Raw genomic sequence first — 24,696 nt, forward strand, 5'->3', positions numbered from 1 at the left:
GGGATTCCACTGGTATAGGCACTGTACAATTCACAGGACAGAAAGATGTGTACAGCCTCAAATAATTCATGGGCACATAAACCAAGACAGAGAGGAGCAGCTGGGCACGGGGCAGCCCCTGGGCGGCCAGGCAATACTAGTTAGTACATCAGCATCCTAGCAGAGCTGAAAATCAAAGACAGAAATATTTTCTTAGGTTATTTAGTCAAAACAAAGAGCATTGATTTGAAGTTACCACTATCAATGCAACTACCCAATTTATTCCAAAGCAATGCATATATACAACTCTACTCATCAAAACAGATCAAGTAACCAAGAAAGGGGACCACTTCCCTGACTGGCTCATTTATTTGGTCCCCCAGGAGTTTCAGTAATCAGGAGCACTACATGATGAATTCAGCTTGAGTTTGCAGGTCATTCAAGCAAGAAATTACTTCACTTTCAAGGTGAGGAGTACAAAGCAAGAAAGTACATTTTTGCAAATTCTACACAGACTACAAGATGGGAAAAATAACACATGGAGATTATTATATTTCCTTGCTCAGTAATATCACATCCAGCCTAGGAGTATGCTGAACTGATGTTGTCCCAGATCTGTCTGGCTTTAATTGCCAGGAAAAGGCCTCTACATGTGGATTGGACCAGAGTTCTGTCGATAGTCAGTACTTTTTAACACACTGCAGAGTAACTTCACAGAACAGCCTGAGCAGACAGGACTCATTCAAAGAATCCAGCAAGGCTTTCCATGGATGTCTCCCCTGTGCATGCAAAATGCACACGATGCACACAGGTCTCCAAGTAATTCCCATACAGCTTCCAGATTTCCGTGGAAGAGCTGCACTCGGTTAGAATAGCACCGATTCATTTTCCTCCTTAAAAACATGCAACTGTGGAAGAAACAGTGATTAGTTAAACTCTTGAAAACAGTTCTGGAAGTCTCCATTGAACATGAGCATGTAAGACACTTTGCTACTTTTCACTTCTCAGTGCTTCTTCTCATCAGAAATCTGACAAGAAAGTTACCAGACTAGACAGAAAACTTCCTGCCCTTCACCAGCAGGGAGTGAAGGAGCTGTGTAGGGGTGGACCACAGCACCCAGAACTGGCAGGAAGGAATGTGGAGGTTGTTCCCACTCTTACTTCCCGAGGTCTGCGTGCTTCAGAGGATGCGGTGCCAGCGGTGGCCTCCAGCAGTAGCTGCTCTTGCTATCAGTTATTCTGGGTCACTGCGTAACGAGCTCAGAGCAAATAACAATGTGTGGGCTCTAAAGTTATGGCCTTGCCTTCCGCGTTAGCAGGGGTCTGCTTGGTAGGCTAAAATTGTCGTTTCGGATAATGCCTTAAAACTACCTTCGATCAAAGCAAAATGACAGGGTTTACAACATGGATGAGTGCGTTCTAGTCCATATTTGATTTTTTTGTGCATTAGTCTGTTCCATTATATTAATAGGTCTGTGGAGCAGTCCCTGCCTGATCTGATTTTATGAAGCCTACCTTGCACATTTACCTATCATTACTGTAGTGTTGTCAGCAAATGTACGAACAAGCAGGACTCCGCGTTTCAAAACTGATGCATTAATTTTTAAATAACTGTCATGATAAAAGACTGACAAGCCCAATTCTCTTTATGGCTTGTCCAACATTATGTGGGAATCTCCTGTAATGAGCATCTTCTAGAGAACCGCACAAGACTTCCAATGCAATCAGTCAGGGCTCACCATTGCATTACATTAGTCAATTTGACAAGAATAGTCTAATCGGAGACTATTAATCAGAAACTTTCTTTGGCATTTGCCCTGCTGAAAATACAAAATATTGTTCAGATTCAATATTAATCACCAGCTGCTAGAGTAATGCCTTTAAAGTTATAAAGGTCACAAAATGATAGAGAAGAGTATGACTAAGCAAGCATCTTCCCATTCTATTCCTGAAAGTCGAAGCACTTCACTGAATATCAGCCTGCTTCACAGACCCCAGAACAGCATTTCTTCCTCCCTTCCCAAGCAGCGTGTGTGTGTGTGCACAGCTAAAACGCCCGTGTGGACCAGAACAGCTCTGGTGCAACACCCAAGTTAGGGAAATGCTAATTATTCCAAGTTAAATTAAGAGCAGAGTCTCTTGTTTCACCAGGAAAACACAGGCAAAGTTATCTCAGAAATAAAATTCAAATACCTTTCCTCCCATATATAGTTGGGAACAAACAAAGACTACCTGCAAATCTGATCCATGCTTTTAGGAAGCTCTCTTACAGAGCCTCATTCACTGAATTTAACGTACCACAGATGAGTCTCTCGCAGCAGCACTCTCACACCTTCAGACAGATGTCATTAGACAGAAATCAGCAGAGAATATTTCCAAATATTTTATTAATTTCTGTACTTTTTTTTTTTTTTTTAAGTATTATAAAATATAAGTCTTGAAACTAATCTAACTCCATAGCCATATTTGGTTGCAAAATGTAAGAGCAATTGATTAGGAAAGCTTTTATTGCTTTGCCTTCACCAGCACCTTCCAGCTAATCTTCATACCGAGCTGAACACTGTTTCTATATCTACCACTTTGCTTTCTCACAGCAGGCAACAGAGTTCTGAATATGAAAGAACCTAACAAATTCTGACCTTTATTGTATCTTTACAGAGTATTCCCAGTTTCAAACCAAGAGATATCAGAGAGCAACGTGGGCCTCAAAGGGGTAATACTGATTAAAGCATTCCTTCGTCACCGAGATGTTCCACTCCTGTCAAAACAAACTTCGTAATGTTTTGAAATACTTGTGATTTTTGAAACATGTTCATTGCAAATGAAACAGGCAAAGAACTGTGTTCAAAAACTGGTGATGCCACCCATTAAAAACTTGGTTGTTAAAAACAAACAAACCCACTCAGTTTAAAAATAATAATAAGGTATTTTCAAAACTACCAGCTTAGCTTTAATATGCCGGACACTAAAGCGTATGCCATGAACATGTAGTTACAAAAAATATTTCAGTAGGTTTTAATAATATCAGGTGATGCAAATACAGCACGGAAACAATTCTACTTGCAAGTGACAGTCCACAACTCTCACCTGCTGCAGATCTCTCCAGACAAGCTCATAGGCCACCAAGAAAAACGTACAGCATTATTTAAAAGGAGTCTGGTTTTAAAGTATCAGTTTCTAAAAGTTTGTGTAATTTGGGGTATATTTTCACATCTTTTCGCAGAAGAATAGCTTGGGAATTAGCTCAGCTTTGGGTAATTGTTTATATATTGTCGTATTTTCAGGAGCCTTAATCTTCTCCTAGTCTGTGATCTATAAGAATACATGAAGTTTCTGTCAAGGATAAGCTTCTTTGGACTACTGAAGAAACATTAAATAATAAAAATGAGATATAATACAGCTCTTCTTTTCATCACCAAAAAAAAAAAAATACAAAAAAACACTGAAAGCCTGAGCAACTCAGCTAAGAAAAATAAAGAGCAACTCAGGTTGTGCTTTTCTTGCTTTAGCCATTTTTTAGTGCCAAAAGTACTGGAAAATTTGCAAGTGCCTGAGAGGACACAAGCATGCTGCCTCCACAGCAGAGACGTGACAGCAAAATAAAAATAAAACCGTGGTCAAAGGCACTAAAATGTACATTAAATTACTTCAAATCTCTATTTGAGGTACTCACACTAATTGTCTCAATGAAAGGCTAAAAATAAATAAATCTACTTATTCCTACAAAAGAGTGTATTTTGTGCATCGTATTTCAGCTCTTTCTAGTAGACCTGTTGCTTTAAGTTCTCTTATTTTATTTATTTAAGTTACAAATACAACTCTACCACGTCTTTACAGTCAGATTTTTATATGCAGGTATTGCAATATACCTGCAGCAATCATTTTTTTACACAAATACTGTACTTCAGGCACATACCAAAAAGCTAAAATTTCTCAGGATGCACAGAATATTGGCTGTTGTAATATTAGGCAGATTTCTTTTGTGTGTGTCTCTCTTTCTGAAGGAAAAAAAAAAAGCCCCTCGAAGTATTGTGACTTTGCTTCAGATGATAAAATAGCTTGGCAAGCCAAGGGAAAAAAAAGGACAAACAATCTATTTATAAAAGAGCTCTTCTCATGACGGCAGAGTTACTCCCCGTTCACCCTCACATCCAACAAGAAACCAGAAGGAACGTGCAACACCCCACGTACACCAATCCACAGCTAGTTGCATGTTCTAAACTGGGAAGGTTTGACTTGCATACATCCCCCAAAAGGAGAATCTGCTCCAAGTTTATTCTTGTCCAAGAATAAATAATAAGTCATCTGGTCCAAAACAAGACTACTCTGTGTAAAAGTTTTTCCATCATTGCTGTTTTTTGGTTTTCAAAATGTAAAGCCAATCAGAAGCTCGGATAATGCCAAGTTTATTTGGCTAAAAATGAGCGTTATACCATTTCACAATAAAACGGCCCATTTTAATAATAATGGAAATTCTCTATATTTATTACAGATCCTAGTGAAACAAAATCTAGCATTTTATTGTTAAACTTTCCAAAGTCTTAAATGGAGTACTTAAATATTTTGCTATTTATAATATCATTATGATATTTACAAGTAATTAGGTTTTATGGCAAATGTTAATGACAGGGCTTTTCCAACATGCTTGTTAGAAATACCTTAACTGACAAGGTACGCCTCTGGATGCCGTCCTCGGAGATTAACAAAATAAATAATGGACACGAGCAAACACTGAAGACAAGACAAAACAGGAATACTTCTAGTCCTGTTAAATTGTGAATGACGAACAGGGAGACAACACCTGAGGCACGCTGCCCGCCCGCAGCAGCAGGGCGTCACAGCCCGGTCTTGCAGCGCCTCCGGGCGCGATGCCCTGGGTGAAGCCCAGGCACTGCCTGCGGCGAGCTGGGCCAGCAAACCGGTGCCACCTGGCTCTGGGGAAAAGTACCACGCAACGGGGGGAAGAAAACTAGAAATGAAATGAAACGCTCACATTCTAAATAGCAAAGGAATAGGCCATAAAAGTTTCTTCATGAAAAGAGTGATTAGTGTTAAAATAAGAAAAATGAAAGAAAAATTCCTCCTCACCGTGGGCTGAGCTGCCCCTGCCCCAGTGCCACCAAGCTCTTGTAACAGCCAACTCCACCCCGACCACGTCCCGCTGGCACCAGGAAAGAAAGAAGCAAGGCACCATGTGGTGACAGCAGCAAACAAAATCCACCTTGGCTGCATCAATTACCTAAAAATCTAGGAGCTTCCTAGCAAAGCCCATGCACACCGAGAGCTCCCAGCAGCTCTGATCGCCGCTTCAGCCCCACTACAAGAAGGGATGGCGGGGGGCAGTGGTGGGTGAGTCTGCAGCCTGGCAGCTGGAGGGATGTCGTCGCTTCTGGCCTTCATCAGGGATCCTCCTCTGCCTCTCCCGATGTGCGGTTTCGTTATGGCCACAGAACGGATGGTGGGCAGGAGGTGCCCGGGTGCCCGCTCCAGCTGCCCCATGCTGCCCGCACCCGATGCAAGGCTCACCAGCCTCTCCTGCGCTGTGTATGGGCAAATCTTTCATTTTTCCTTCATTATGCCGGCATGTACTGTCACTTAATTTTTATGTATGCAATCCTTCCTGACAAATATGATCTGCTGCCTGGTAATTCGTCTGACGTTCATTCTGCTCCTTGCTCTAATTACGGCTCCCATCCCTGGCGCAGCCGCGACCACGGCCCGGTGGTACACCTGTCAGGCGGGTCATGGCGCCGTCGAATGCCCTTTTATGCCAGTCTGATGTTGGCAAATACAAAGGAAGGGAAAAAAAAAAAAAAAAAAAAAAAAGGATGAATGTATTTGCATAGGCCCTGTGTTCGATTCATGGGTCAGCAGCCAGAGAAAGGATGGCGCAGGGCGGTTGCCAGGGCAACGGGGCCCAGCTCCGGCTTGGGCCTGGCCTGTGCCAGCCCCGCGTGCATCACTCACGGCGACTTACACAAACATCTTCGTTAAAACAAAACCACGATCTGCATCTTTCCTGCTGCCACGAATCCTGTATGTCTGGCAAATGACCAAAAGCAAACAAAAAAACCACACCCAAACCCAAAACCTTCAAGTGTGCAGTATTTTTTGATTGTAAAAATATTCTTTTTGCTTGCACGCAGGAACCACTGCAAATGGCGTTCTGTCCATGCCCCCACAGCACAGCACACTGTCTCCAAAATCACTCGCTGCTGCTCCGTTAGCATTTTGCATCTCATTCACCTGTTTCCAGGATGCTGTTGGTCTGAGAAGTGCAAGGTTCACACAGAAGAGGCTCAACTCTTCCTACAGGAGCCTTCTCAATTAAGAGAGAGCAACCCTGGTAAAGGTCACGAGCTCGGCTTACATGTGCAGCGAGCTTCCCAGCCCCAATTTATCCTTATTAATGTACTAAGTGCAGCAGTCAAGCTAGATAAGATCATACAATTAGACACGGTCATATTTTTGCCTGTTCAAACGATGAGATTGTAACTTTCAGTGAAGAGGATTTATTTTAATCTATTAGGTATAGTGTGCATATCCAAGGGTAACTTTTGATGCAAAGGAAAATTAATATTTTATAGAAGTAAACTGGAGAAACATCTCACTTTTTCTAAGCACACATAAAATAAGGCATACATCTTCCTTCTTTACTTAGAAATGGACTTAGAAGCCCAGTGTCATTGCAGAGTACTCTCAAATAAGTCTGTATTCATTTAAAGAAACAATCAAGCAAAACTTGCACTCGGTGGAGGAAATTGCACAAATGAAGACAAATAGTGAAACAAACAAGTCGTGTGTTCCAAAATCAACCGAGAGCACTAAATGTAAGAGAGCTTTGATACCATGCTAAAGGCAAGGATCCTTCTCTGCTGGAACACAGAAATACCTCTGACTCAACAAATACAGCCACATCAACAAGAATGGAAAATCAGCTATTCTCAACAGAGTACAGACACTCAGGGGAAAACTAATAATTATGAAATATTTTATACTGTAAGACAAAGGATGAACTGTGTACACTGTATACTTTCCTATAGTATTGTAGTTAATACTAACAGTACTTTTTTCCTATGCAGAAGCAGTTTCTGTGTAGTTCCTTCATGTTATCAAAACATCAATATTTATCTTTTGATTCATGCTGAAAATACATTCTCCTCAGAAGAGATTATTTTTCCACAATACCTCAACTTGTAGAGATGAAAACATACAATAAGATTATTTTTTTTTTTTAAGAATGCTCTTATGAGACATGAGAAAAAGCATACTGTCGCTCTGGTTTTCTAGTTTTGCTTTCTCTTGTAAGATCACACATAGAGGTTTGTTTTTTGTAAGAAATAAGGTTTCTTTGCCAGATTTTGTAGATAACTTACTTTTTAGAAGTCTTATTGCAATTTTATAATGATGCAAAAAATTACTTCTCTGCAACACATGAGAAGGTAAGACTATTAAAGAAAAACTCTGTGAAATCATTTAAATTTATTCATTTAAAAAAGAAAGAAGCAACAGATATCTTATAACTTGAACAGACCTTTTATCAAAGACGTACAGGTTTACTTATAAGCAAACTTTGAAATCTATCTAAATGAAACCACTTCACAGATGCAAAACTGATCGGAAAACAGTTCACTATCAAAATAGAAGGCTACCTCAAGTGAAGTCCTGCAAAACACCCGATAGCCCCAGTGCTTTGAAGATATTCATTAACCACAGCAATGCTATTGCCTTTATGGATATCAAAAATCTGGGATGAGCCAGAGCATAGCAGAGTACAGAAGAATATTTCAGAGTGATCAGTGTGAGAGTCTGGAAACAGGATACAGTTCAGTAAGAATAAAAGCAGGGTACTACGCTTTGGTGGGAACAATCAGCTGCACAGACTGATTGTTGGAGCAGGAAAACAACCTTCAGATACGTGGAAGGCATTAAGAAAACTTGGATCTTTAAAGCCTGAACTGAATTTCAAGTCAAGTCCCTCTCTGGAACAGACAAGCTCTGAGAGCTTTAAACACCTCCCTCACCTCAAACACCATCACAATCCCTGCTCAGGGGAAGATGTCTGAGAAGCATCTGCTGAAAAAAAGTTGTCTGTGTAACATCTAATTCTAGTAAGCAGAGTGCAGGCAAGCATGCTATTTAGAATGGAAAAGCTGCATTTGTTACATTTGCTTTACCAAGCCAGACATGCCAGAAAACAACAACAAAAAACAACACAACCATCAACTGGAGTTTTTAAGCAAAAAAAAAAAATAAAAATCTAGTAGTTTTTGTATGAAGACTCCAAATGTTTCAATAGTATTTAAAACGGAAATCACAGAAAACAATGGTATGTGCCCACCAAATCAAACTTCTGTCATAACAAGAGGACAGAAACCACTTCCTTTGAACATCACAGCTAACAACTGTACAGCAGTGCTTGCTTAATGTCTAGAAGTATCATCTTACCTAAGGAATGTGCTGCAGTGGTTTTAGAACTAAAAAAACGGCCTAATCCAAGATCTCCCAGCTTCACCACCCCTGTGGCTGTTATAAACACATTGGCTGGTTTTATGTCTGCAAGGAGAAAAAGGTAGAAGGTCAAAGCCACAAAAGGTTATTTGGTTCTAATACTGCAATAGAAACATAGCCCGGAGCACTGCCTGTACAGGACAGGCTTGTGCAGAACTGTGTTTCTTCTCAGCTTTGATAGGCTGAGTCTTCCGTGACTTCAGGTTCCATACACACACAATACAGAACATACTTCCCAGCACACAAGAAATACCAGTGAGGGAAAAGTCGTAGGAAACAGCGTAACACAATAGAAGCAACCTCTTTAACTGATGGAATCAAAGGAATGCTTAAGTTTGCTTCCTTTTGGAAACAATCATTTTCTGCAGGAAACAGTACCGCCTGCGTGGTCCCCTGATACCACTGGCAAATTACTGTCCTACCACACGCAAATTCTGGGCTCTATGCAGCCTTTTTTGCTTGTGTAGATTAGTAGAATTCTGGTCTCCCAAGTAGCCAGATCAGGATACAAGTTAGAAAGGCTATTTTCTCATGGGTCAAAGCAGACTAAATACACATGGTTCCAAATTTCAGCTAACAACAGTAGAACTAACTCAGGTACAACTGATAAGCTACATGAGGGGTTAGATACAGGAGCAAAAGTGATACTACTCTGCTGAAAAAATGGTTAAGAATTCACTACTTCTAAGGAGAAGAGAAATAGCAGAAGCAGCACAAACTGGTATTAGTGCCTTTTGGGATGTTTGCACAAGTCCTTCACAAAGCATTTTAGTTATGCTGCAAGAAGCAATGTAATGTTTGGATAAAGCTCAAAGCAAAAAGTTCTAAGACAAGAGATTCAAAAATAATTAATGAAAATGGAGAACAGAGTATGAGAGCGTGGGACATATTTGTATTAATATTTCAGAAAAGCTTCCAAGACAGGAAAGCTCTTCTAAACTCTCTAAGGTCACAACTAATATAATGAAGACTATTTCTTAGAGTTCACTGTTATCTAGTAGTCTCAGCATTTTACTTCTGACACTTTTCTAATGGCAAGTTTGACACTTCTACTTAATATCAGTGTCTGGAATACAAAGCAGCTCATCTTCCTAATACCACACTCACTTCGGACCGAATCCTTTAACAATGAGGCAAAAAGACAGAAGGAGAAATCCATCTTGCAAGCTCCAGCCTCTCTAAACATGCATTGGCTGAACATCAGCATAATTGTTTTTGAATGTAGGCGCTTACTAATTGGAACATTATATTATTATTCAGTGAAAAGAGACTGAATTAATGTTACCTCTGTGCATCACCCTGCGGGAGTGCATGTGTTCAACTGCACTGCATAACTGCACAAAATATTTCCACACCGTCCTTTCCGGGATTAACCGTTTCTGCTTTTTAAAATACTGTGGAAGGAAATAAATAAAAGATCAGTTGAAAAGCAACATATTTGACTAGTTCCTGGACTCATGTTAGTCAACTGCAGGTTGCTTGCGTCTTCCCAATCTGCAGCAGCATGACTTTTCTTCTGATTAGCTTTTAACTCCTTCTCTCTGTATGTAGACTTCAATGCAGTTCACTCATTAACAACTATTATGAAAAATATGCATAAACAGGTTTGACATTTTTGAATGGACACCAATTATAATTAGCATTAATCTCCTTAATTACCTTGCAAAACATATTTAATGCCTCAAAACAACAAATGTCTCAAATATTTTGCCTTAAGTAACAAAAGATCATTAAAAAAATCTCATAAGCATTCATTGTTGTAGTCTATTAACAACAATAAGGAAATATGTTTCCCCTTCTAAAAAGATGGCCATAGCATCAATAAAGTATCTATATTTCTTCTGTGATCAGGTAGGATAATATATTCTATTTTATGCATAATAGGAATATTAAATTAACTGAACTCTCTCTAGTGAGATTGCAAAGACACTGCTGATCAAGACGCACAGATTTGGAAGGAGGCCGTTTTGTGTGCTTTTCTGCAGTGCCAAGCATAGCTGAGTCCAGACTCTGTAGACTTCTGGGTGCTAAAAGCTCTCAGGCAAAATTATCAAAAGCAAAATGCATGCAATAAGAAGTAGTGCGTCTTGGGGATGGTTATCTCCAATACTTAATTCTTCCTCCCAAGTAACTTATTACAGGAATAAATAATCAGCTGTACACTCCAGTGGAGGCCAAATATGATGATGCATCTTCAAGTGCTCTTTTCCATTTCAGGAACACGCTACAGCTGGGTACATTGTGCAAAGTGCCACAGCCTCCTTCAATGCTTCCCAAAATTGCACTACTTCTGGTTATTGGTCCCTGACTTCTCATTGCTTCTTCCTGTGCTTGATACTGAGCAAGTTCTTCATCTGGAACGCTAACAAAACACATTTCTAATACACTTCCCTTCCAGTGGTTTAGGATTTATCCTCATCCTTTGATATACAAGGTATGACTGGATAACGACCATCTCTGAAACGCTGTATACCCTTCTAGCACTCTACAATCACATTTCTTTTGCATCGTACCCTTGAGAATTTCCGTCAGCAGCATGCAAGAGCAAGAATAAAGGAAGGAAATTGGCTGTTGCCCCTTTCTGCAACTTGTGCTTTTTCCTCTCAGCACAGACATCTGATGTCCGTTGTCACATTTTGTATTTTATGTGAAATGCTGTTACTGGATCGTGTTTGACTCAAGTAATGGCAAATTTTATTTTGCATATCAGCTGTGAAGGGGCACGACCGTGCAATTCCCCAGGCAGCAAGTCTGACAGCTTGCAACAGTTTCAAACCGAAACTTGATAGAGAGCACAGAGGAATTACAGAGGGTGAGGGATAAAGTGTTATATACACGATAATATTATTTAATTCTCATTAAAGTATTTAAGAGTGGATATGCAAGACCACAAGTGATAATTTTCTAAATGTCATGTCCAATAAGACTTGCCTGACATTTACAAGAGAGTCCCAACTCTCCAGTGGGTTATCCAGCAGCACTCTGTTACATCAGCTTTACAATACCTCATAAATAATGCAGGCAACAGGGGCGTGACAAAGACAGTCCCTGTTTTTATCACTCTCGCACCTTCAGAGTGTTGTTACTGCTGTTCCTACCGCCTCTCCGAAACTGAAAATCCTCACATAAGCTTAAATTCCCAAGGGACGGGTGGGGAGCAAGGGCGCCACAGAAGAGCAGGCAGCAAACCTCAGCTCGTCAATTTTACTTTCAAGCTATGTTTAGGAGGAGAATTTAATTCCCTCCTGGTTTTAGTTGTTTTTTTCTTCTTTTTTCTTCTTTTTCCTGTTTTTGTTTCCCCACCCTTTACTTCAAAAAAAATGAATTCAAATATTTGCACCAAAGGAATGGCAGCATTTATATGACCTTTACAAAGCCTCGTCTTCCTCATGACTGCAATAAACATATGGGAAAGCAGACCAGACTGGAGAGCATTGGCAGAAAAAAAATTAAGTTACACTGTTGTTCCAGCTATCAACCTAAGAATGGGCAGAAAACAGAAAAATGTAACTCCGTTTATTAAGGCATACAAGAAATAATTTTAAGAAAATGAAATAACCAACCCCAACAGATTAAAAAAACATTTAGTAGGGAAAATCTTAAACTAAAAACTGTAAAAAGCTCAAATATTTTATATGATACCTCACAATTATGCTGGCAAAACTTCTTTAAGCTAAGACTTAAAAATGAAGAAAAATATTTGCACATCCCAGGGTGATCACAGCCCTAACTCCTACCCTCACAAGCCTTAACCGCAGCTACTAAGAGCCTGTGATGAACCACAGGCTTCCCAGGATCTGCTGGGAAAACACATGAGAAGCTGGACACGAGCACAGTGCTGAAAGAGGACACACGGGCAGGGCAGGGGCTCTCCCAGGCTGTCTCCTGCCCCTTGGCCGCAGCAAGGCACCAGCCTCCCCCCGACCTCGGCCACTGCCACCTCACCCCCAGGTCCAGAGCTGCTGCTGCTGTCAGGGGTCTGTGGATTAGGTCCGTCTCTGGAATTTTGGGGCTTTCCCCAGGAACTGCTCCCCCAACCACCCACCCCCAGCTTGCTCGCCCAGGGGCACTCTTCCCTGAGATGGAGCAGATTTTCAGGGAAACTGTAAATTTAGCCACTGACTACGGACTGAATGGATAACTTGTTTGACAGCCTTTGGCCTAGTGCCTCATAGCTCTGCTGGCAAAGAAAACAAATCTGTTAATAAGATATTTTAACTGTGACAACAAGGAGGAGGAGAACTTTCCAAACATTCATTTATGATAATTACAGAATAATGATGGCAAAAAAAACAGGTAAAACATGGAGAGAAGGTTGAGAGTGCTAACAAACATGATATAACACATCTGTTCTCACAAGGGATGTATGTCTAAAGATTAACACGTCAAAGAAAATATAAAAGCAGGTGGTAACAGCTTAACTAAAGCTGGTTTGCAGCAATACAAGTATTCCTGAGAGCGACATAAGAGAAGAGCAAGTACTTGAAACATTTTCTCAACCCCAAATCCCTGTTGCAAGGAAAGTCAATACGCTTCCTTGAATGTCTTCAGTGGCAGACAGGCTATGTGAACACCGAATCTAACAATTAGATGTCCTCATCAATCACAGGTGGGATAAATCAGCCTTGCAAAGTAAGGCACACATCCCACCAACCCACACGGAGACCTGCTCCCGTCTGAAGCAGCAGGCAGGGCGAGCAGCAGCCCCTGCTGCATCCCACCTGCCTGCAGACGCTCAGTCTCGGCCCCTCTGGGTGGGTGGCACCGCGAGAGGAGCATCAGGGCTGCTGCCTCCTGGCTGTTTGTACCCCTTTAGAACTGACACTTCCTTACCTTAATCATCTGGGAGAGATCTCCAGCATCTGCCAGCTCCAGGACAATGTTAAGCTCATTGTCTTCAATGAAAGAGTCCAAATACTTAATTATATTGGGGTGGTTCAGTTGCTGCAGATAGAGGAAGTGCAAAGAAAAAAATTATAACAGTGTAGTAACAACTCAAAGATACAAAACTTGTACCATTTTTGTAATCATTAAGCAAAATGGTTGATAATAGGTGCAACTACAAACTGCTCTGGGTAACTGTACACAGAGAGCATGTCAGAAACAAGTTCATTTATCAAAAACATAGCTTAATAAAAGTCTCTTGGATAAACAGCAGTATGGCCCAGAACAGGGTGAAACAGCCTTTTCTCTTGTAAACTCACAAAGTATTTAAAAGCAACATTCTGAAAGACACTCAGTAAGCAATAACTGTTTTTTTTTCCCTGTTAGAATAATAATAATGAAAAAAACACACATACAAATCAATTACTGATTACTGTACTTGATAAAAATGAGTAAAATTCAACAAAAATTTTGATGGAAGTAAAATAACATACAAATTACATTCAGTATGTTAGTCTATTATCCCTGTTATTTATGCTTACATTTTCACTTATTACTTCCATTTAAGTATAGCTTTTTCTTATATTCACAACTGGTATTGTACTTTTTATTTTTTCTCCTCTGTTTCTTAAAAATTTGCAGCTTCTCAGATTGTTATGCTTTATTCACAGGACTAAATTAAGAAACTGGCTCAACAAATTAAAATTTCCATTTTGATATTTTATGTCTGAATTTCTTAAAACGGAAAACTAATTGCTTAGAAGGTAACGGAGTACCCAGATTTCTCTAGTCACTCGCTCTTGCTCATTTTGCATGACATTATCTTTCTCTTGTGCTCTTAGAAACGCAGTGAATTTAGAAACTACCAAAGTGAGCATTTCATCTACAAAACAGCTGTGACTCAACCTGCCTATTTCAGGGGTTACAAAGCCAAAAGAAACACTGTTATGATCCATCATGCTAATCACGCCTCTCTGCATGCACATTAGGGGATAGATTCTCCTTTGCGATGCCTCGACACTAACGCACATTAGTGTTAATGGGATCCATGTGCAGGCATCAGGAGAAGAGCATTCCCACCAGACCAAGCCTTAAATAAATAATAAATAAATAAATAGCAGAGCCCACCATTTCTGCTGAAATTTCTTTCACATGTCTGCCCTCAGGTACATCGATCAAAGACCAACTTCCAGGCAAGAAAGCACCAAAAGCAGGAGCAGAACGGATACGGGTACGGTGTGCTCGCCGGGATGCCTCACGGCCCCCACAGCATCACACAAGCTGACACAGCACAGCCAACGCCAGGACGCTGCACGCTGCTCTTACTGATAAAGGTAAGCCTCTGACTTGTGAGTTGCTTTCTATCTTTTGTAGGCTGCTCTGCCAGGAAAACTCTCCTGAGTTCCCAAAGGCAGTGGGGAGTTCAAGCAATCACACAAACCTTCTTCTAAACCTCAGCACCATGTGCCAATAAATTGCATCAAAATACAACAACCCTAACAAGGAATGCAGACCGCACACCTTTGGAGACTTACCATGCTAATGTTCCCCCCTGCAGCCTCTGCTTAGTTTACTGCTTATAACAAAACCCAACTACTCACACACAAACGTTGTTTAACTAACACAAAGATTTTAAATATATTTTTTCCATGAAAGAACAAACGTGCACTTTTTATTGACTTAATTTGTATTGATTTAAAGAAACCCATCAGCTCTAAAGAGGGGCGTTTCTCCTGCGACAGTGAAGTCACACAAGGTCACAAACAAGACACCTGTGCCACCGTGCTAACTTCTGTGATGGCTCTGTGGACGAGCAGACATCCAAGCGCTGCCCAAGAGCAGCTGGAGCTGCCGCCACCCTTTGCTGAGGCTGAGCAGCAGGATGAGCACTCTGGAGGGAGCCTTACCGAGCTCCTTCCTCTGCTGGAAAATGTGGGAGACTGCCCACAACCTGCCCAAGGTGTGAATGCAGGCGTGTACATTGTCTCTACCTTTTGTCTCACAGACCTTTGGACTCTGTTTTCCCGGAGCGGCTGGGCAGAGCACTCTGGATACACCACATCTCCATGCTCCACTCTTCCTTTTGTTAAGCTTATTATAAATAAGTAAACTGACTCAGGGGTTATTTCTGTAACTACGGTGTATGCCTGTGGCATAACGAAGGCTACCTGGAATCTCTTTTGTCAGAAGCAAAGTATGTTAACTCCCACAAATCCTTAAATGTGAAAAACACTGCAAACACCTCATCTTGGGTTAACGACATTTCCTATTTCGTTAACGCATCCTAGAAAGTTTGATGGCACAGCAGCATCAGGGACTTCGGTCCCAGCACATCCACAGACATGCCTTCAGCCACCTCCACGCTGCTGCAAGGACAGGCAGCACAGAGCTCTCCATTAGCAGGAGACGAGCTGCAGGCAGGCTCTGACACGTTGCGTGTCGTAAGGCACAGGGCGACGCGCGCTCAGCTGCTGACTGGCAGGCGCTGGAGCCGGCCGGATGAACCCGGATGAACAAAACCAATCCCATTTTATCAGCTGGCAGTTTTCAAAGCAGAGCTGCACTCTGCTGGCATCATGGAAACTCATTCCCCTGGGAGCTCCAGCTGCTACAGGAAGACGCACAAACAAGAACTTGCAGGCACGCTACTCTGCTTGGAAGACTACCGCTGAAGACTTCAGAATAAACATGGATATTGCTTAATTTCAGACAAACAGAGGTTTTTAACTTAAATACATGGGCTTGGAGCCAACAAAGCGCAACGTGTACATATTTTCCACAAACGTTTTGAAATAAATTACTGAGAAAGCAAAGATCATTAGTGGGTTTAATCACTTTAAAAGCACTGTCTGGTTTCAGAGTTTGCACCTACACTACCATTTTTCACATGTGTATGTACACATGTAACATGACAGACATGCAAAACTTCTTCCCTTTAGCAGGTTCATTAATCAGCTTATTTTAAAGAGAGAAACAAATCAAAATACAAAGCACAGAACTTGCATACCTCTCTGAAATAAGAGTACTTGGTGTATTTTTCTATGACAGATTTTTAATAGATTCCTTAGACAACCGGCAGAAAACTCAATAAAATAATGCTTTTAGATAGAACTTATATAATGCAGGCATTTTAGCTTGCAAAAGAAAGCACAGTCTACTAAGACTGTATGTGCCCTATGAGCTTTATTTGCTATGAAAGGCAAACCTGAAAATATTTTTTCCTCAAAACAAAAAATTGAAGAGGAATTGTAAAATTCTTACCTTCAAGAGGTCAATTTCTTTAATGCAATCTTGCCTAGCCTTGGCATCCATCATTTCAAAAATCTACAAAGGTAAAAACACAGATTAAAATGAAATATCAAAAACTAAGAACTTGCTTAACAGGAGATTTGTCTTTCGTCCCTCACTTCGTACAGCCTGTACTGTAATGAGTATACATACAACACTCAGATCAAAGAGAAACATTTTCTTTATTTTGAAAATAGTAAAGTACTAGCAATAAGGTAAAATTAATTGTAGAACCTGCAGGCAATATTCTAAGCAGCAAAAAAAACCCTAAAGATACTAGCTTGTGAATTTGCTGTCATCATTTTCGAACATTTAGCTTACTACTTTTTCACATGGTAAATAAAAGACAAAACTTTTTTTTTTTCCTTTGAAATAACACTACACAATACTTTATGCTGAGTTACAAATCAATACTGCTGGCATGAAAGCTTTTCTGAAATTCTTCTGAAGTCTCCAACAAGCACGAGCATTTCTTTTGTCTTTTATTTCAGCACTTGAGAGCCTGGCCACCGAGCAGCCCAGCGGCTGCCCCTGCACGCCCAGGTATCGCCACCACCTGCAGAGGGGGGAAGAGGAGCCAGCACCTCCAGCTGCCCCTCCTGCCCTCGCCTCCCGTGGCTGGTCTGTGCTGAGATGGCAGAGTCTTGTCTGTATGATGATGGCCATTAGAGCCTTGCTCTTTCCCACACATTTAATAATAAATCTTTTTTATAAGGTAAAAAATGAAATTAAAAATAAATATGAAATTACACTGCTGTTACTATTGCTGCATAACCGTGATTTATAGAGTAACATCAGACCAGATCATCCAATGGACTCAAACAGTGAGCTCTCAGTTTGTAAAACATTTTTTAGCATTATTACTGCTGACAAAAGAACACACTTCTGAGTCAGATGCCTCTTTTTTAGATCTGCGTAGACACCTAAAGCATTCCCATTCTACTTGCTAAGCAGTAACACTTTGAATTTAAATGCTTACCTGAACTTTCTTTAATGCCACAGGTTTTCTGTCCAGAAGACAAGTTGCTTTGTAAACTTCACTGAATTGTCCTCGTCCAATCTTTTTCTCTATCTGAAAGTCTGCCAGCGTGCAGCGGTATGGGTACGATGTTAAATGTCTCTGTTCAATTCAAAAGAAATTGAATCAATGAGCTACAAAAAGCAATAGCAAACCCAGAAACTTGCATTCCCAATCTGCCTCCTGTAAGACCCCAAACTAGCAGTCTAAGACTAATTGTGTGCAGGAGAATAAGGACAGAAGGCAAGAAAGACATAGAAACCTGGTGTTGGAAATACAACGGGCCATGGAGTGGTCTGGCTTTCCTTTCCTCACCTGCAATTTGCTTTGTGCACTCCTTGCAGTGCTGCACCAGAGCAGAGATTTGTACAGAGCAGAGTTAACAACTCCAAGCGCACATGCACTCATGCTCTCATTTGTGAGGATCAGGAATTTATTCCAGGCTCATCAGTCCATAGATAATTCTGACCATAAATGCATTAATTTCCAGTAATTTGTTAGTAATGTAAGCTGAATTAAGTTAAACGACTTTTCTAAAAAGGAAGAAGCCTTGCCTCCCATGTAAGCAGCTAATGAGCCCCAAAGTACCGTCTCCCTGGTCGCACACCCGCTCATCTGCTTTGCCCACTTGGCACCTCGGAGGTGTCGATGCCTCCTGGGGAGCAGCCTCAGGTGAGCATGCAGCCGGGCAGGCAGAGGCAGCGGAACGAGGACCAGGGGCTCTAGGGACTGCATTGCTCCCTAGAGCCATTCCGGTTTCTTCTGTAATTAACGTGACCGCTAAACAATTTTTGAAAAAAAAATTATGAAAATAAATGACAAAGTTGTTGAGCGTGCCAAGTAGACTATTTTTAAGCTTCAACATCTTGAGCCATTTCAGAGTTCCCACCGAAAAACGCAAAAAGCAATTAGCCAAGTACACAAGGGAAGTTGTGGGGACAGTTTCCCAGGGATTCAGCTGTTGTTTAAGTTGCATCTTCAGCAGACAACCCCAGCGAGCGTCCAGGAAGAGCAGGCCACAGAGGCTGGAAGCTCAGGGAGGTGACCACTGCTGCTACTGTGATTTCCTAACCCAGAGGGCTGGGAATGGAAATAAGATTTAAAATGCAAGTAAAGCTTTCAGTCCAGTAACTTCTACCACAAGTACACACAAGCCAGAGCGACAATGTCTTACAGTGTATGTTTCTTACAACTAAGTTTGAATTTCTTTCATTTGCAACAGGAATAAAAATTGTTACTACTCAATTAAAAAAAAAAAAAAAGTATCAGTCAGGTATTTATATAAAAACAAAGGCATCAGCATACAGAATTGCAAACCACTTTTATCTCATTAAACCACAGAAAGAAATAAAAGCATTCCCCTTAACTGTGCAGTAAGAAAGTTTGAGTAAAAGATTTTCTACTCTGGAGTTCAGAATAAAGGTAACACTTGCAGTGTGATTTTATGATGTTAGTGAAGTGACAGGAGGTATGTGTGTGTCCCAACCACTTTTGCACGGTTAACATATAAAGTCTGCTTGCCTTGCTGGAGTTAATGCCGGATGACGACTGGACACCTTAGCTGATATGTTCTGGCATCCTCCAGGACTACAGCTGCACATTTACATATGCAATGACCTAGATTTGCATTTGCTATCACAACCTATCAGACCTAATTAAAGTAATGGAGCTTTCATACAGGCTGGATGTTTGACTGCAGTATAAGCCAGAGAGCGTGCCCAGGTTTGACCAAAGCCTATCAGAATATCAGAAAGCTCCCCACTGACTGGGGCAGTCCACTTTCCCACAAGTCTGCTTAAACTTAATCTTCTCTTGTGCTTTTTTGTACTTAAATGTAAGCAGGTAGCTCTTACAAATAACATCACACATTAAGCGTACCTAGTATCAACCTCCTCAGAACAGCATCCCCATAGACTGGCCTGACATACATGTCACTTGTGTCATGACTTATGGCAGTGAAGTGTTAAAGAAGTAGAAATAGGAGGGGAAAAAATGCGAATCACTACAAATCTGAAGACATTTTGATAATTTGGCAATTTGCACACTTTGGTTCGCAGGGCAGCTGTAGGAAAGGGACAGTCTGCGAACAGCTCATTTTGAGACAAAGGCTGTTCTCTTTGTCCACACAATGAAGTCTCATTCTTCTAGTACTCTATTAAAAAAAAAAAAAAAAGCCAAAGATTAAAGTCAATTAATTCCTCATTCAAATAAAGAGGCTATTCATTTTTCAGAAGAAACACAGAGATTATTGCAGGAACAAGCTATTCTGGACAACATCTTTGGCATACATGTCCTCTTTTAGACGTAATCATTGATGCAAAAGCAAAAATTTCAAAGCTCACAGAAATATGTGGCGATGGCCTTCTGCAAAATACTTAAGGAAGAAGTTTACCAGAACTTTCAGCCTGAAAATTTGAGGTTTTATGAGGTTCTGCAAAACAGAATCAGCAAGATTTTGCGATATAAAAAAAAAAAAGCAATAAAAAACAGTTATTTTATCTTGCATGCCCCTGAGTAGATACACTGCAATGATAAGAAATTAATTAAAGCTGATGAGGAGTCTACATACCAGATTATAAAGCAACACAAGCAATTGCAGAGAATGACAGTACTAAAAAAATTCCTTGCCACATACTTGCTCTTTGCTGATAGGTTGTAGTTTCCACTCGTGCTTCCACATTTTCAGGGATGTCTGTTTCAGTGCCACCAAAGAAATATCCTGAACTGTTCTCCTGACTCAGAGACTTGTTCCTCTTTAAGGAAAAGTGTCTCCAATATATTGATGCTCAGCAGCTTACTCGGCACTCTCCATTCAATGGCACAGGGAGCAAGGGAAAGGATAGCTCCTCTGCGCTTGTGAATGTGCGACCAATTAATCTACCAATAAGTAAGTAATTTTCAAATAATAAGGAGAAAACCTGAGCAGTCCTGGGAGAACTGCCCCAGCAGCCCTTCCTGCAGCCGTTAACCTGGAGTTTCAGGCAAAGGCCAACACTGAGCGGTGAGAGACTAAGCACAGAAAGGCCAGTGAAATACTGACCAGCCACAGAGCAATGCCTGCACGACTGCTTCTCCCAGTGGTATGGGAAGACGAAAAACAAGCCTGAATAAGCCAAAAAAAATGGGACTGTTCACCGCTAATTAATGCTCAGGGTTTACACATTGTGCAATGCTGATTAATAATAAATTCAATTGTTTTACTGTTGTCTGATGGCCATGTGGGGAACCAGCACTGGTCATCAGTCTGCACAAGTGGCCACAAGGCTGCACGATGCTTAGATTATTTTTAATCAACCAAAAATTGTTAAAGATCGGTTAACCAACAGTTAAAAAGTCAGTCACTACAATCTTTAGATACCAACAAAAGCATCTTCCTGTAGAGCCATGAAATGAAATATTCTTCAGAAGAGTAAAAACATACTCGCCCAATTAATTTTCTGAAATCTCATTAAAAAATTTAGCCTGACTAAGTCATACACTTCTGACCTGAATTTTAATTATCTTCACGCTGGATATAAGTTTTTTTTCCTGATATTTGCAATGCATCATTAATTTTAAAGCAACTGTTTCCTTGCTTCTAAAGTGCATACTTCATCTGAATGACATTTACCGTAAACTAATTTCACCTTTAAAAGACATCTGTGATAGTAGATGGAGAAGCTTCAGCCCCCACAGTTGAACACGTATACATTATAAGCAATGATTTACTATGAACATCAGTGTTTCAAACCCTTTTATGATGTCCCAAATTGTACACCCATCTCCACTCAATGATGCTTACCTGAAAAGAATTTCGTATACTTTGAGGTTGGAATTCCAGCGTGAATTTATGAGAACACTTAGAACAGATTGATTAAAAAAAAAAAAAAAAAAAAAAAAAAAAAGAACTTCTGGGCTCACAAGAGATGAGGAAACTTTTAAAATATGGATTATCCTTCAAACAGGTAGTCAAGTAATTATTGAAGAATACATCAGGTTTTTCATTTTGCCGCTTCAAAACCAGACTACGCTGCCATTGTACGATATCCTAAACCTGGACTGTTACCTAGAATTTAAAGTTTGCTTTACAGAAGAACTTGGCTTGAATTTCAAAGTTTTAACATCTCTATCAGCAGGTATCTGTACTAGTTTATGAAGAGGAAAGAGAGAAATACCAGCTTGAAAATAGCAGACCACATATTCACATCAACAAAGGAATTCATGTTAACATAGAAACAAGCTAAGCACTTCAGAAAACAAACTGCAGTGTCTTTGCTGCTAGATGTTCAAATCTACTTTGAATTGGCAGGCCAAAACGAAACTGCCATGAGCAGCTCCACTGCTAAGACGTGCAAGTATATCAGAGGAATGTTTAAAAGCAAGTTTATATAGTATGAAAACTAAATAAAAAATTGCAGCTCTGTATTTCACGTCACTGGTTTATTCCTCAATAACTTCCCCTTCCTATTGCTACAAACACAAGTAACTCTGAGATGTCAGTGACTGACACTTTCACTCAGAACATTACTGGAATGTGTTGTGTGCCTTGCTGACAAACTTCTTCAAGTCAGGTAGCCAGAAGCTAAACTGTGATTTTACATTCACTTACTCTGATTAGAAAACTTCTAAATACGAAGCACTGCTCAGAACTACCTTCTTCTCACTAAGCTACAGCAGCTAAAGACAGGAAGAAGAGTCTGATACCCTCACTCCTAGCTCTACTAACAAGTTACCTGACATCAAGTAACTTCTTGTTGATACCTGTGAAATAGAAGTAACACCTCTGTCAGCATGGAAGAATGCTTTAGGAAGCCGTGCAATTACAAGAAAAACTCCTACTGGAGGAGCAGGCACTTGCATTGGTCTCTGGGGGGGAAGGGGCTGGCAGGAGGAGCGGTCCCTGCTGTACCAAACCCCTCCCTGCCTGCAGCAAAAACCCAGGCTCTGTCTCTTCTGCCTTCATCCCCACCATGCACGGCACTTCTCGTAAGGCAACTTTAGTCAGATTTTTCTATCCAAACCCTCCTCTCATCCATGCACTATTCTATAGCATGCCTGCACTGCTTGCACCTTCAGAAGAAAAAAAAAAAAAAAAAAAAAGATATAATCTCAGATTCTTCCAGGTAAAACGTACCAGGAAATTAAAAATTATACATAATTACGTTCCTGCAAAATGGAAAATCAGAAATATGTAATAAGCAATCATATCATGTCATCAGTGTAAGGTGGCCTGCCCTCTGAATACTAGATTTTTTGTTAATTTCTAAACTGCATTTGCTGAGCAGAGGCATTTTTCTGGTAGATTGCATATTTTGTTATTTGTTATTCAGCTTCCACCTTCTCCCCTCCCCTTTGTATCTTAAAAAAAAAAAAAAAAAAAAAAAAAAAAACAACACACAAAAACCTTCCTGCAATCCTAATTCCAGACTAGATCATTCTCAGAGCAGTTAATATACTTAGAGACCTCCATTAACACAACTTGGGTATTAGCAGAGTGGAGGGGAGGTTTCACTAACAATGACCATACAGCAAAACGAGCCCACTCAGCATCAGCAGAGCAGCAGAACATAGATTATTAGCTACTAATTACACTTAACTATGTCATTACAAATTCTAACATGTGCTCCAAGATGCCATGAATGTATCTGCTGCACAGGAACACTTCCTAATCTTGTTCATGAAATAATTACAGGGGCTCTATCCTGCCAAATGAGGCAGTAATTAACCCTAATTGCTCAAAATGCAACTGGCTAATTCTAGGAGATTAATCAAGGGGATTCAATTATTATTAAATGACTTAATATGACAAATTGCTACATTAGGAGAGGGGAGCTCTGCTCCATACAACGTATTTTCCAAGTAGTGCTGTATAAGATACATTCATTGTCATACTATCGTGTAGGCAACTCGTTGTTTTTGCAAACCCTGTACTGGGTTTTGATACCGCCTTCCTAATGACCATTTCTTGTTCAAGAAACCTTGAGCATCGCTGGCCTGCACAGCTGGAACAACAAATTAACACCCACGTGCCCTCCCCGTGGCAGTGTTACGCCACAGTTCCAATATTCTTCTTTCTGACAGCTTTTCCAAGATGCTTTTTATTCACTTTTCAAAATACAAACAACTAAAACTCATCTGGTCTGAAAAACAGTGTAACAGTCTGAAAAATTCAAGTTTTCAGAATTCACGAAACAAAAGTTTCATGATTACAGTGAAGGTCTCACTGTTATTTTATTACAGGGTCTAACCTTGTTTTAACCCACTGCTGCAGAAGGGTGGGAAGGGGAAGGGAGAGGAACCACTACAGTGTAAGCTGATGACAGTATGGACAAAATATATTGCAGTAGAAATCTTCCAGAAACTCTCAGGAAATGAAGTCAGAGAGTCTACAATTTCATGTAGGATGAACTTTCTTGTATTTTGTAACTCTCTCATCAGCATTTGCTATTAATCAATACAAGGAAATAAAATATATTTATTCACTTACATTCAAACACCTGCCTTTTCTTCAAAGAATCACAGAGAAGAGAAAGCCAACACAGTTCATGTTTTTATAAGATGTTTTAAAAACACTTGCTTTAAGTGAAATTTAAAGTATTTCCTTTGTCTCTTATCATCATCAAAAATCGGACTCAGGAAACTCTGCCTGGCTGGCAAAATCCCAAGCTGGATATACCCTAGAACTGCCACAACTGTGCTATAAACAAAGGAAAAGGGAAAAAAATTGCTAAGAATTCCCCACGCTTTGTAAAAGGCAGGGAAGAAAAGCAAAGAAGGGCCGAAGAGAGCCCCGCTTACCTGAGGGTCATGCTGGTAGTCCTGGCCCGGCAGCTTGCAGAGCGCGCTGTTCTGGTCCCCCAGGTGGTGCGGGTGGTTGTGCTGCCCCTCCATGGTACCATGCCAAACCCTGCCTCACTCCGCGGGAGCTGCGAGCAACGCCAGAGAGAAGAAGGCTCGTCAGTGCCAATCCAACACGGGAAGCAAAAACTCTTCCTAGGGGTGTGCCCAGACGCGGCTGTGCAGCAAGGCTGCGAGAA

At 40.6% G+C, this 24,696-nt stretch overlaps 1 protein-coding gene across 2 annotated transcripts in view; it reads right to left on the reverse strand.

The window, feature by feature from the left end:
• Positions 1–24,696, reverse strand: part of NEK6 (NIMA related kinase 6) — a 57,674-nt gene that overhangs the window by 12,309 nt on the left and 20,669 nt on the right. For both annotated transcript variants that reach the window (XM_032200182.1, XM_032200183.1), the window contains exons 2-7: positions 24,458–24,585; positions 17,642–17,782; positions 16,636–16,698; positions 13,324–13,434; positions 9,776–9,884; positions 8,428–8,535 (exon numbers count right to left, since the gene is read on the reverse strand). In XM_032200182.1, the coding sequence (XP_032056073.1) occupies positions 8,428–8,535; positions 9,776–9,884; positions 13,324–13,434; positions 16,636–16,698; positions 17,642–17,782; positions 24,458–24,550 (625 nt within the window). In that variant the 5' untranslated portion in view covers positions 24,551–24,585. The remainder of the gene's footprint in view (positions 1–8,427; positions 8,536–9,775; positions 9,885–13,323; positions 13,435–16,635; positions 16,699–17,641; positions 17,783–24,457; positions 24,586–24,696) is intronic.

Source organism: Aythya fuligula, chromosome 19 (genome assembly GCF_009819795.1).
Source record: "Aythya fuligula isolate bAytFul2 chromosome 19, bAytFul2.pri, whole genome shotgun sequence".
NCBI classification, from domain to species: domain Eukaryota; kingdom Metazoa; phylum Chordata; class Aves; order Anseriformes; family Anatidae; genus Aythya; species Aythya fuligula.